The sequence below is a fragment of the Rhinolophus ferrumequinum genome, chromosome 24 (assembly GCF_004115265.2).
Source record: "Rhinolophus ferrumequinum isolate MPI-CBG mRhiFer1 chromosome 24, mRhiFer1_v1.p, whole genome shotgun sequence".
Taxonomy (NCBI): Eukaryota; Metazoa; Chordata; class Mammalia; order Chiroptera; family Rhinolophidae; genus Rhinolophus; species Rhinolophus ferrumequinum.
Genome location: NC_046307.1, coordinates 43024189 through 43037291, shown reverse-complemented (window position 1 = coordinate 43037291; position 13103 = coordinate 43024189). Strand labels below are relative to the sequence as shown.

Genomic DNA, 13103 nt, shown 5'->3' with positions numbered 1-13103 from the left:
GATGTGATGACCAAGTATGAATAAGCTGCTTGGGGCGGGGGTGGGGGAGGGAGATAGATAGATAGATAGATAGGAATGAGAGAGAGAGAGAGAGAGAGAGAGAGAGAGAGAGAGAGAGAGAGGTTTATTACAAGGAATTGGCTGACAAGTCGAAATTTGCAGGGGGGGCAGCGGGGGTAGACGGAGCTGTGATGGGGAGTGTTCAACAACCACTCCAGGGGAGAGAGCCCTGATTTGGAGCATTTGCCAGTTCCCAAGGTGTAACCCGCCCATGGCACTGTAGTCCAGTGGCCCTGGGAGTTCACCACGTGGGCAGTGGGAAGAGACACACACAGTGAAGCTGGCTCGTCATACTCTGGGGCCGCTTTGCTTTCTGGTTTTTCTCAGTCCCTCAGAAGGTGTTGACCCAAGGGCAGTCTCTCAAAAGCATCCCAAGCCACAAAACACAGTCCAGCACCCAAAAAAGGAATTCCAAGACGCGCATTTCTTCAACGTTATGAAGTGAGCACGTCATTGACACAAACACTAAACTGTGATCTTTCCCCTCATCACTCCTCCCACACAGCCGCTTCCAGGAGAAGTTGGCACATTTCCTCCAAACTCCTATCAGTTCTTGCTGAAATGCCTCACTTGCCCTCCTCCTGACATAAAGCCCCAAGACTGGGAGTGGGAGAGGGAGGGAGAGAAGCTGAGCGGGCAGTGGGAACTTCAGTGTGGGAGGGAAGCCTAACCATCACACAGTGAGTCCTCCCCCTTTCACTTGGGCTCGGGGGCCAGAACTGTGTCTGCCCCAGGATCTTTGCACTTACTGTTCTCACTGCACAAATGTTCTCACCTCATGTCTTTGCACAGCTTGCTGACATTCCCTTGTGGCCTCTGCTCAAATGTCACCTCCTCAAAGAGGCCATGCCATCTAAACAAGCTCTGGTGACAAACACTGTTGTTTGCCTCCATAAAGGCCAGTCCTGGTTTCTATGAGTGACAATGTGCATAACCCTGAGGCAGGTATGTGACTCAGTACTGGCCAGCTGAGACATAAGGGAAGGACTCCTGGGGGCTGCTGGGAGAGATATTCCTCCATGATAAGGGAGACCCTCCTTCTTCCTTGCTTTGGGCACCAGCGTATGAGGATGTGACATGATGCCCGGAGCTGTGGCTTCCATGTTGCAATGAGGTGACCAGCTTCAAGAAGAAAGCCAGCAGCTCTCTTGGACAATCAGAAGATCTAGCAAGACAGGGCTTGCTTCCTACATGGCACCAAACAATTGAGGCTGAGTTCCACTGCCCTTTTTACATGGATTATGTGCTTGCCAGTTTGCCACGGTCCCCACGTGTCCCTAGTGCCTAACTCTGGCCCACTGCACTTCCTTACATCCTTGCTGGTCCCTGGGCAACTCCAATGGCAATGCAATGACTTGCCTAATAGTATCCCTCCCAGCAGGATGCCAGCAGCCTGACAAAGGGAAAGGGGCTGATGCATCTCTGCTTCTAGGACCCAGCCCTGTGCCCGGGACACGGCAGGAGCTACGGAACTTTCTGTGGTGATGAAAATGTTCTGTAACGTTTTCTGCTCAACACGGTAGCCACAGGCCCATGAAGCTGTTGAACATGTGAGATGTATCTCGTGAGACTGAGGAATTGAATTTTTAAGTGATTAAATTTAATTAGCCATTGTGACAAATGGCTGCCATATTGTACAGTGCAGTAGAGACTTGCATCCATGTCTCTGTAGCTTCCAGAGCATTTTCTTTTCCTCTGTTCTCAGTTATTTGGTTGGTGAATGATGAATGGGGCATGGCCCTTCCCCTTCTGGAGATTCTTCTGGCCCTAGGCCCTCAGAGCACGGGGCAAGGCTTTCTGGAAATTGCGGGGACCCATGCAGGACTTTCTGACAAGGGGGGTTGGGGCAGGTGCTGGGGCCGGGTCTCCCCATCAAGCAGCCCAGCACCCTGGTTGACGTTGGTGGGACTGCCAATGACACATCTGGGAGGGAACAGAACCGAGCGGAGAGGACTGGCAACCCAGACAGACACATAGGAAGAGGAGGCCAGCAAATGCAGTAGCTTTCAGGGCAGCATGATTGCATGATGCCGGGGCTCAAAGACGCTCCCCGCCTGCACCCCCTCCCCCTTGTGGCCTGCTTAGATAGACACTGGACCAGCCTGTTCAGGTGGCGTTGGGGGGGCGTGAGCTGGCTGCCAGGGCCCCAGAGAGGAAATCCACGCCGTCTCGGTCCTGTCATCCTCAGAGCCAGCCCCAACCAGCCGCTGCCCCAGCCACCGGGACAGCAGAAAAGCACAACAAATGCCACCAGGGCCCCAAAGAGCACCTCTGCATGGGAAGGTCCAGCGGAGAGCCTGCAGCTGGCCAGCCCGGCCTGGGAGGAGTTCCAGCTTACCAGCTGTGTGACCTGGGTCACGTTACTTAACCCCTCTCTCTCAGCTTCAATTGTCTCTGGTGTAAGATGAAGAGCTTTGGGCATCGGCAAGTAGAAAACATTTACAAAGTGCTTGGCACAGAGCAGGAACTCAAAAAATAGCTGTATTTGCCCAATCCAACTGCAGTGGTTCTTCATCTTTTGGGGCTCAGAGGACCCCTGGGGAATCTGAGAAAGCCCAGACTCTCTCCCCAGAGGACTGCAGGTCTACACATACGACACGATTCCCCGGGCTCTGAGCTGCGTGACTGGTGTCCTTGGAGGCAGACCAGGCATTCGCCACTGGTGTTATCAGCCTGGCACAGGTTTCTTTCCAGAGCCAGGGGCCTGGACTCGCTGTGTAGGCAGCAGCCCCATGGTGCGTCTCCAGGGGGCCTCCGTGAGCCCTGGGCTGGCTCCTTAGGAAAACCTGGGCTTGCAGGCTGAGCTGCGATAATCCTCCGAGCTGCCTTTGCAGAGAGCTCTGTGCACTCAGGCCCCCCCCACTGCCGGCCCCACTTTCCTTTCCACGCAGCCTGGGGGCTGCCTGTTGCTGGGCTCTTGGCAGCTGACAAATCAGAGCCTGGGGCTAGAGCAGATGATGTCAGGGGTCCCCTTTGAAATCCTCATGTGGACCAGTTCCCCAGGGTGCCAAACCCCGGACTCCTGCTGACTTCATTTCATCCAGGGAGCGACCAGATCAGAGCCCCTCATTCCTGCCCCCTCCCACCCCATCTTATTAACATATACACATTCTGGAGCCTGGTTAAAATTACTTAGGGAAAAACCCCACCACAAATTCTTTTCCAATCTCCTTCCCCAGGCGTGGCCTATCTTCACCTTTCCTTGTCCACCTCCCAGCCCCCAAATTACATACAAGATGGGAGTTTGGTTCCTCTGCAGGCAAGCCTGAGAATTCTGAAGTTAAATAAATATAAATAAATCAGCAGGCCTTTGACTCCTGGACTCTTTTCCAGTCACGTCTGTCCCCTTGGCTCTAAGAACTTTACAAAGAAGCACGGTTTCTAAGTGGAATCGCCATTGCCTCGGTGTGGGGGAAATTTACTGTTTGACTTAAAGCTCTAACAAGATGGAAGCAGATGACCTTCCAGCGCTCGCCTCTCCTTGTGTGGGGCTGACCGACCACTGGACTGCGGGAGTCATGGCCTCTCCAGATGCAGTACATCCACTTGCTTCTGGGGGCTGTACTGGAGACCAGCATTGTTAACTGGCTCTCAGGGGAATACCTTTTGCTTTTAAAGGCGTTGCATTCCCCGGCCAATGCAGACAGGTAGTGTAGAGATGGGTCACGGAGGCAGGAGAGGACCAGGCTCCCTCCTAGGACCCCCGGCCACCCACTCGTACCTCCTGGAGCTCTGTGGTGCTAACGCGACTTCTAAGGGTTGGAATGCTAGAAAATGCTACAGCATGCACAGTATATATATATTTTTAGGAGATATGTATTAAGACTTATTTTATTCGTAATTCATTATCTGCACTATGTGGAAAAACATATTAGAGGATCAATTCATGCCGCTGGTATCTGAAACTATAAAAGGAAGGATTGCTTCTTTATCTGTTAGGAATTTCTTGAGGCCGTAAGTAACTGAGAATGGAAATAACAGCTATTTAACACAAGATAAAGATTTCAGTGTTGCGTGAAAGAAACCTAAGCAGCAAAGTGTCGTCAGTGACTGTGGCTCTTTCTGTCTTTCTGTTCCACCATCTTCTGCACAGGGTTTCCATCTTCAAGGTCACCTCAAGATCCAAGATGACTGCTGGAGCTCCAGCCATCACATCTGTATTCCAGACAGGAAACTGGAGGGAGGGCTGTTTGTCTGCTTTGTCTCTCCCCCAAATCTTACCTTACATTTCCTTGATTATCCCAGCTGCAAGGGAGGTTGGAACTATGATCTATTATCTCTGTAATAGTTTCTCAGAATAAAATCAGGATTCTGTTAAGCATGGAAGGGAATATGGATATTGGATTGTCAACTAGCAGTGGCTCCCACAGATCCCACAAACACACAGACCTAGGTTTGAACCCCAGCCTGCCACCTACCCACTGCTGAATACGCAGCGTGGGGCCAGGCTGGGGCCTGGTTTGCCTGGGCTGTTGGGTCCATACTTCAAAGTTGGCATCAAGGGGGTCAGGAGAAGGATGGTTCTAGAACTCACGGGACCTTTGCTAGCCACTGTGGAGGGAAGCACAGCTTTCCTGTACCCTCATGTCCTGGGCAAACCCAGTACAAAGCCTTATCCCGAAGGCTCCCTCCTGAATGGAAGGATGAAGCGAGACTGCACACAGGAACACCACACACACAGACACGGAGAACTTGTGCAGGGAGAGCTGAGTAAGGGGAGGCTGGGCTCAGGGCGGAGGCAGGGGGAAGCAGGGGCACAGATGGAGAGACCTCCCAAATAGCCCAGGAAAGGACGGGCCTTCCCCAGGGTAAGTACAATTTATTGTCCAAATAAGGACACATCTTAGGCAAAGGGGGTGCTGTTAGTAGTTAGGAGTAAATCAGGCCTGTCCGGGGAAAACTGGGATGTTTGGTCTTCCCCCTTCACCCCACACATGACACGGAGCCTGAAGAAAGTCTGCTGGTTTGCAGGTTAGGAAGATGGCAAGAGCTGAAAACCTCCGCAAACTAGTAAATTGAAAAGATGGTTGAAAACAAGGAAATGGGGACATTTTAATGCAAGAAAATCCACAACATGGCACACTTCCTGTTTCACCAGAACTGTGCTGCCTGGGATGTGCACACTGTGCCCCCTGAAGGCAGGCGGGTGCCTGGCTTCCAGGGTCCCAGCCCAACATGTGGTACACCTGTCCCCTGAGTTACATTCATCTGCTGCTCTGGCCCCTCGGGGCTGCTGGCGTCGGCCTCGCTTTGTGTCCTCTGTGGGGCCCTGCCTGCCTACTAAAGCCAGCAGAGCTGGAAGACTCAGCCGGGTCAGCCCTGGCGGAACAAATGCTCCCCTGTGCCCCCTGGACCTCCTGGAGGGGCTCTAACTGGGTGGGACGGAACCCCCAGGCTGGGGGGCTCTGTGGGCACGGGCTGCCCCACACCCCACAGCACTGCCATGTCCCGCTCAGGCTCGGGGGCCCATCTCACAGCTGGTCCTCATCCACCCAGACGGTCTTGCGCTGTTCCTCGCCGATCTTGTCTTTGATGACCCGGAGCAGCTCCTCCACGCTGCCCCACATGTCGGCCTCCACTGTGGCATACAGGCAAGGCAGGGCCTCCAGCTCCTTCTCCTTCAGCCGGCACAGGCGCAGGAACTCCTCCTCAGTCTCGGGCCGGGGAAGCATCTTCCTGTGGGCAGAGGAAGAGGGGGACGCATGGGGGGCTGGGGGCGAGGCTGCAGGGCCTGCTGGGCTGCTCCCTGGGCTGTAGGACCGCTGCCTGCCCACCCGGGAGAGCCTCGGGAAGTGGCACAGTACGCCCCGGCCACCCCCTGCAGGAGGCCTGCCCAGCCCTCCTGGGGCCACCCCTGATCACCAGCTGACCGCCACCTTCCCTGTGCTTTCTCCAGAGCGGCTGTTCCCCTCCAGCACGCTATATACTGCACCCTTTCATTCTGTGCATTATGGAAACCCCAAGAGGTGGGGACATAAAAGAAGATCATTCTTTTTAATTTTTAATTGTGGCAAAGTACCCAGAGAATAAAATTGAGCATCTTAACCACTTTTAAGGGTGTAGTTCCGTGGTGTTAACTTTATTCACACTGTTGTGCAGCCATCACCACCATCATCTCCAGAACTTTCTCATCTTGCAAAACTGAGACTCCTACCCATGAGACAGTCACTCCCAATGCCCACCCCTCCCCCAGCCCCAGGCGCCACCATCTACTTCCTGTCTCTATGAATCTGACTCCTCTAGGAACCGCATATAAGTGGAATCACACGGTGTGCGTCCTTTTGCAACACATTATGCCGATTTCCCTGAGCCTGTCCTCGGGGCATCACGTCGGAGCAGGCGTCTGACTGGCCTTCCTTTCAGGGCCAAAGACCACCCCACTGTGTGGATGGACCCGATTTTGCTTATCCATTCATGCATCAGGGGACACTTGGTCGCTTCTAGCTTTTGGCTACTGTGAATACGTCTGCTGTGAACGTGGGCGTGGGAATACCTCTTCAAGTCCCTGCTTTCACATCTTTTGAGTGTAGGCCCTGAAGTGGAGCTGCTGGCCCCTACGGTCATCTATGTTTAATGTTTGAGGAATCACCACACTGTTTTCCACAGCAGCGTCAACAGGGTTCCAATTCTCCCCAGCTTTGCCAACACTTGCTAGTTTCGGGTTAGGGATAACGGCCATGCTGATTGTGTGAGGTGGGGTTTTCGTCTCATTTGCTCACTAACGGGATCCCCAGTGCCTGGCACTTGACAGGCGCCCAGGAAATATTTGGTGAAAGGATGGAGTGGGCTGGCCTCTTAGTCTACCGTGCGAGGAGGTGTGGGACCAGAGATGATGCCACGTCACGCTCAGGCCCCAAACCTCAGCAGCATCGCGATTCCTCTGTCCAACCCCGCAGCTAACTTTTCTGCAAATCGCACAGCCTTGGGCGTGGACCCCGACTGCACCTTTCCTCATCACCTGCCCGACAGGGTCTGGGTCCCAGCTCTTGCCGGCTGTCCTAATGCCCATGTCCACACAGCAGCCAGGGAGCCTGGTACCCCCGTTAGATCATGTCACAAATCTGCTCAAACCTCCAGCGGCTCCTGCCTCATTTGGAATAAAATGGCCTGGCGTGGGCTGGACACCCCCGGCTGCAAGGCCGCCTCGCACCACCGCACCCAGCACGCAGGCCTGCTCCGGCCGGCGCCCTCCCCTACCTGAACCTCTTGATGTTCTTCTCCGACACCCGGATGAAGAGCACGATGGGGTAGATCCTGCACTTGATCAAGTCTCGGGAGCAGCTGATCCCGGCCTCCAGCAGACAATGCTTGTTCTGCAAGCACAGCGTCTGGCAGTCAGTGTCTGGCAGTCAGCAGTGGGCCCAGCCCGCTGCTCCAGTCGGTGGGGGACTTGGGAGGAGCCGTGATGCAGGGGCAGAGGGTGGGGACAGAGAGTGGGGATGACAGCCCAGAGGACCACTGCCCGAACCAGGGAAAGACCCGACACAGAACCCGGTCTCCTCTGGACAAGGCCCCCGCTCCTGTGGACACTCGGTCCCACTCTGCTGTGCACAGAGGCAGGTGCTGGCAGAGCCCAGGCACCAGGCCCAAGGTGAGCCAGGTGGTGTGAACGAGTCTTAATAAAGGTCAGAGTTGGCATCAAGGCTGCCTGCTACATTCTTGGGACTCGGCAAGGGGTGGGAAACACCTCAAGGTGCAGTGGCTGGACCGTCCTGGAAGCGCCTGCAAGGGCTTCCAGGCGCCCGCAAGCCCATTACTTCTGAAAAGGGACAATCCCTGTTTTGCTGAACGTGTCACTTTAAGAAAACAACCTCCTGCATGGAAACACGAATATGGAAAAGAGCACGTATTCCTCAGCTGAAAGCTCGCGGATTTCACAAACTGAATGTGCTGGAGCTTGCACCCCGGTCCAAAGGTAGAACCCCCCATGTTCCTTCTGGTCACTGCCCCCACCCCACCACCAGTGCAGCCACTGCCTGGATTTGTTGGATGGCATCACCTTTTCAGCTACTGTGACCTCGGCTCCAGCCCCGCACATGCATTTTCCATCCACTGAAACTGCTACGGCCCACAGTTTAGAACCCAACCGTCCAAGGCTGGCTGATGGCTCTGCCCATGCTTTTGTCTGTGTATGACCACGCAGGGAGAATGCAGGCGTGACCATCAGCTGGACGGCAAATGCGGAGTTCCTGGTTGGGCACCTGCTCCTGACACCCCCAAGGTCGCTGCCCACAGCGAGGCCGACCCCCCCCGCAGGCAGGGAGCTGTGCTTTCCCGAAGCCTTGACCCCATGCCTGAGGGCTGGTGAGGGGCGCGTCCCCGGCTCCAGAAGACTCTAAATTGCATGCTGACACCTTTCCTATATCGCTGCCAGTAGCCCTCTGATGCTCCATTGTCCCTCGTTTAGCGAACATGCTATCTGTCAACCCCTGTTCTCCCCATCTCTCGGCCTGACACACTTGCTCTGTCTCTGGCCTTTGTTATCAGACACACACACACACACACACAATGCGAACTAGGACACCAGCACTAGGAAGCCGTCAGGATTAGAAGGTTTCAAGATATAAATGTGTGTCAGAGCCCGAGATGAGGGTGTGCAGAGAGTTCATATGGGGCAGGTGAGAGAGAAGGGGAACAGGAGAGGGGGAGCCAGCCCGCAGCCCGAGCTCGCCCATGGCTGTGGGGGCCTCACAAAGAATCAGGCGGGTGTCACCCCATCACAGCCTCCCCGCCCCCACCTCACCTTGGCGGCCACGGCCTCAATGTTGGCCGGAACGATACATTCAAAAGTGTTGGGGTTCTTTTCTCGGGAGTAGATGATGGTGTCCGTCTTCTGTTTTCTGAGGAATTCGTCCCTCGTGACAACATCTGTGGAGAGATGGGCCAGTTCTGAGGGCGGCACCAGGGGATCCTGGGTCAACTGTGCCATCCAGACTCTGCCTCCACCTCCTGGGCTGCATAGTGGTGCATCCCGGTCCCTTCTGGACACGTGTAAATGAATCTTGTCTCCTCCACTAGACCGCAAGGCTTCTCGGGGGGCAGGGTCAGGACACACTTCTGCACACTCCCCCCGGCAACCCACAGAACTGCTGGTTAGTGAATACTTGTGGTTTGGTCTCTCAGCAATATGTTTTATTGGACAAAGCAGCTTAGACACTGTGATGCAATACTGACCACCACTTGCGTATCATTGAGGATTTCCCGCTCCACTCGTCCATCCATCCACCCGTCTATCCACCCAACATCCATCCACCATCCGTCCATCACCCACCCACCGTCCATCTGTCTACCCACCATTCATCCATCCATCCACCATCCGTCCACCTACGCATACATTGATCCATTACTCTGTCTATCCACCCATATATCCACCTACCTATTAATTTAATAATTTAATATTTATTAAAAACCTACCGAGGACCAGACATTAAGAATAAAACTATGGTTAAAAACGTAGCTGTCGTACTTGAAAAACTGCAACCTAGCGGAGGAGAAGAATACGGGATACAGATAATTATAAAACAATTTAGTGGGTGCATGTTGGGCCACTTATTGTGGAAGCATCGAGGAAGTATGAGGGTCTGGGGGGAGGGGAGCAGGCAGGCTTCCTGGAGGAGGAGGTCCATATTGGAGGCCCCCCCCCACTTGCTGGGTGACCCTGAACACGTCTTTAACCTCTGTGGGCCTCAGGTTCTGTTTGCGAAATGAGAAGGATGGAGCAGGTCCAGGCTGGCCTGTGAGAGCCCACAGCATGAGAACCACTGGGGCAGCTTAAAATAAATGACTCCTGAGGGACACGTCTGCACGAGTCTCAAAATCACTATTGGGTGAAAGGGGCCAGATACACAAGATTCTACACTGTGTGATCCCACTCAGAGAAAACTGTAGAAAATGCAAATTACTGTGTGACAGGGAACACGTCTCCAGTGCCTGGGGAGGGACGTGACTGTAAGGGGGCCCTAGGGAACTTTTAGGGAGACTCCATGTTCTGTATCTGGTCATGGCTGTGGTGCTAGGGATGTATACATTCGTTCCAACTCATTCAACTGCACGTAAAATGGGGCATCTATCTTATTGTATGTAAACTACACCCCAAAAAGTTGATTTAAAACCTTGACACCCCTACTTGACATCCACTAAGGTGGTTATTATAAAAAAACAAAACGAAAACAGAAAATAACAAGTGCTGACAAGGACGTGGAGAAATGGAGCCCTGTGCGCACTGGTGGGACGTGAAATGGTGCAGCTGCCGTGGGGGACAGTGTGGAGGGTCCTCAAATAATTAAACACAGAACCACCATGTGACCCAGCGATTCCACTCCTGGGTCTGCGCCCAAAAGAACCGGAAGCGGGGTCTCAAAGATACCTGCACCCCACGTCCACAGCAGCGCTGTGCACAGGCGCCAGGAGGCGGGAGCAGCCCGGTGTCCACTGACGGGTGAATGACAGACAAATGCGGTCCAGTCACACAGTGGACGTTACTCAGCCTTAAAAGGAAGGACACTGACACCTGCTACAGTGTGGACGGACCCTGAGGACACTGTGCTGATAAAACCAGCCAGTCACAAAGGACACACTGTGTGATCCCACTGACATGAGGACCTAGGGGTCACATTCACAGAGACAGGAAGTAGATGGTGGTGCCTGGGGCTGGGGGTGGGGGAGTTAGGGATGAATGGGGACAGAATGCCAGTTTGGGAAGATGAGAAAGTTCTGGAGACGGATGGTGCCCAACAATGTGAATGTACCTAACGCCACTGAACGGTTAAGATGGGAAGTTTTATGTTACACTGACTTTGTTGCCGCTACAATAATCCCTGGATGCCGGCATGCGACTGGTCCAGGTGGGCCTGGCCGTCAGTGCCAAGTACAGATGACACCGAGGGCGATGCTGGTGTGCTGCCAGGACTGGGGCCCCTCACTCTGTCCTGCTGTCAGCTGGGGACGCAGGAGCCCACAGCGGCGGGTGGCTCGCCGCCACATAATGGCCCAGAGTGGGAACCCCAAGCTGAGTTTCCTGGCTGATGCTGCGACTCTCGCCCTAACACCCTCAGAGTACAAGGGACCACAGTGAACCTGGAGAGGGGGGTGTGGGACGCAGACCCCCCTGTCCACACCGGGCCAGGAGGAGTGCAGCTGCTCCTTCACTGCTCCATCTGCTCCTGCCCCCGCTAAGCGATGTGACCTAGTGGGGGACTCCGGCTGCATGTGAGGTGCTCACCTGGCTTGCACATGGTGAACTCCATGGCGCCCCCCGAGTTGAGCAGCTTCTGGACCAGCGCCTTGGCCAGCATGGTGGGTGTGAAGAGCACGGGCCGGCGGCGCTCACAGCGAAAGTTGCGCACCAGGCTGTAGGGTATCAGGCTGAGGCTCTTGCTGAGCTCGCTCTCGGGGTCCAGCTCTGGGAGGCGACAGGAGAGAGCTGGCTGTCACGCCCCTACCGGGGAGGCCCGTGGTGGCGGGAGGCAGACAAGCAGTGTGTCACAAACACCAAGTCTGGTCACTTCGGAAGGCGCTCAGCTCTGAGCAGGGGCTTGGACAGTGAGGAGAGGGGGAGCGAGAGTGGCCTGGGCAAAGGAAGGACAGTGAGGGGACGGTTGGAGCCCACGAGGTGGCAGGGCCGGCCAGCAGCGGCTCATGGCTCACTGCAGGAAGCCTGGAAGGCCCCCAGGGCTGAGGCAGGGAGTGGCAGGGCATCATTTCCACCTTTCGATCCTCCGGGCAGGGCTGGAGGGGCCCCAGCAGCTGAAGGAGCCTCCCTAGAAACCAGACGCTTGTCGTTTACTTCACCCCTGACCTGGCTGTCCCCATTCCCGAAGCCCAGGCCCTCCTCTGGCCATCAGCCGGGCCTTCCACAGAGAACTGTGCAATGGCGGCCCCTCGCCGGCTTGATAAATGGCCAGAGTACGCACTGGGGAAAGAAATCAATAAGCAAACACTCCACAGCAAACAGCTCCAATTAACACGCGTCTGGGTGCACACCAGCTCCAGCGGATGCTGGCTGGCTGCCGTGCTATGGGTTGTGTGGTCCCCCCAGCCAAGGCCGGGAAGGTCCGCCCCAGGCAGTACCCCATGTTGAGGGAGCAGATGTCCCAGGCCTCCTCACGGGACCCAAGGCCACCGGGCCGGTGGGAGCAGGAGGGCCCTGTGGTCGGGGCCCTACCTTCCTGCCTGTCGGTCAGGAGCTTGGTGGCGTCCAGCGAGGGCCGGGCCAGGCCGCTCCGTGGGCTCCCGGGAACGATGCGAACCCTCTCGTTGCTGTTCATCCGCTTGTACTTGTTCTCTGACCTGCTGACGAACTGAGGACAGAGGGGCGGACACAGCTGTTGTCCCCACTTCGTGTCTAACCTGACCGAGCCGCCTCGACCCTGACCTGGGCAGACCTGTGCTCAGGTCCCAGCTCTGCCCAGGGCCTGGGTTGTCACTTCCCCTGTGAAAACAGGAGGTACCTAGCAGGTCGCGCGGGTCCTTTAGCTGTTTGGGTGGCATTATGTAATCAAGTGGACAAACGCCCACGTGTCCTTCCTCACCCAGACATGGGGCCTGTGAGGGCTGGTCCTGAGCAGGCCCCCCGAGGTCCCTCCTGCATTCCCCGCTACCTTCCTGGGGAACCGGGTGTCAGTCTTTGCGGGCAAGGTGGGACCTGGAGAACCCAGCGGCTAAAGGCCCTGGCTGGGAGCCCCGCTGGCAGCCTGCCCAGCTGGCGCGGGCATGACTTCACCTCCCAGGATACTGCTCTCCACAGTCCCTGCCTCGGTACCCGACTTCCGGGGGAGCGCCTGCTCCCTTCTACAGTTCAGAGATGAGTCCTAGAGGGTGGAAAGGGACGCCCCAATGGTGGACACAGAAGCCAGGTTCCCACCGTATTCCCTGGGGCACTCTGAGTCTCTTCACACGCTCTTTCTGCAGGGAGAAGAATCAGGGAGCCGGGATCTTGGGCCAGCTCTGCTTGCCGGCCCTTAGATGATGCTCAAGGTTTTGGACTGTTCATGACTTGTGGGCAGACTGTGGTCTCATGTGGCCCTGCCCTCAGGAGCCCCGCA

At 55.6% G+C, this 13103-nt stretch overlaps 1 protein-coding gene across 6 annotated transcripts in view; it reads right to left on the bottom strand.

Annotated features, from left to right (window-relative positions):
- Window positions 1-5087: 5087 nt before the first annotated feature.
- Window positions 5088-13103, bottom strand: part of CARD11 (caspase recruitment domain family member 11) — a 91619-nt gene continuing 83603 nt past the window's right edge. For 5 of the 6 annotated variants that reach the window (XM_033096796.1, XM_033096793.1, XM_033096792.1 and 2 more), the window contains exons 21-25: window positions 12224-12359; window positions 11282-11461; window positions 8804-8928; window positions 7258-7373; window positions 5088-5736 (exon numbers count right to left, since the gene is read on the bottom strand). In XM_033096796.1, the coding sequence (XP_032952687.1) occupies window positions 5532-5736; window positions 7258-7373; window positions 8804-8928; window positions 11282-11461; window positions 12224-12359 (762 nt within the window). In that variant the 3' untranslated portion in view covers window positions 5088-5531. Of the gene's footprint in view, window positions 5737-7253; window positions 7374-8803; window positions 8929-11281; window positions 11462-12223; window positions 12360-13103 lie in introns of those variants that run through there. The other variant, XM_033096795.1, reaches the window with a different exon arrangement.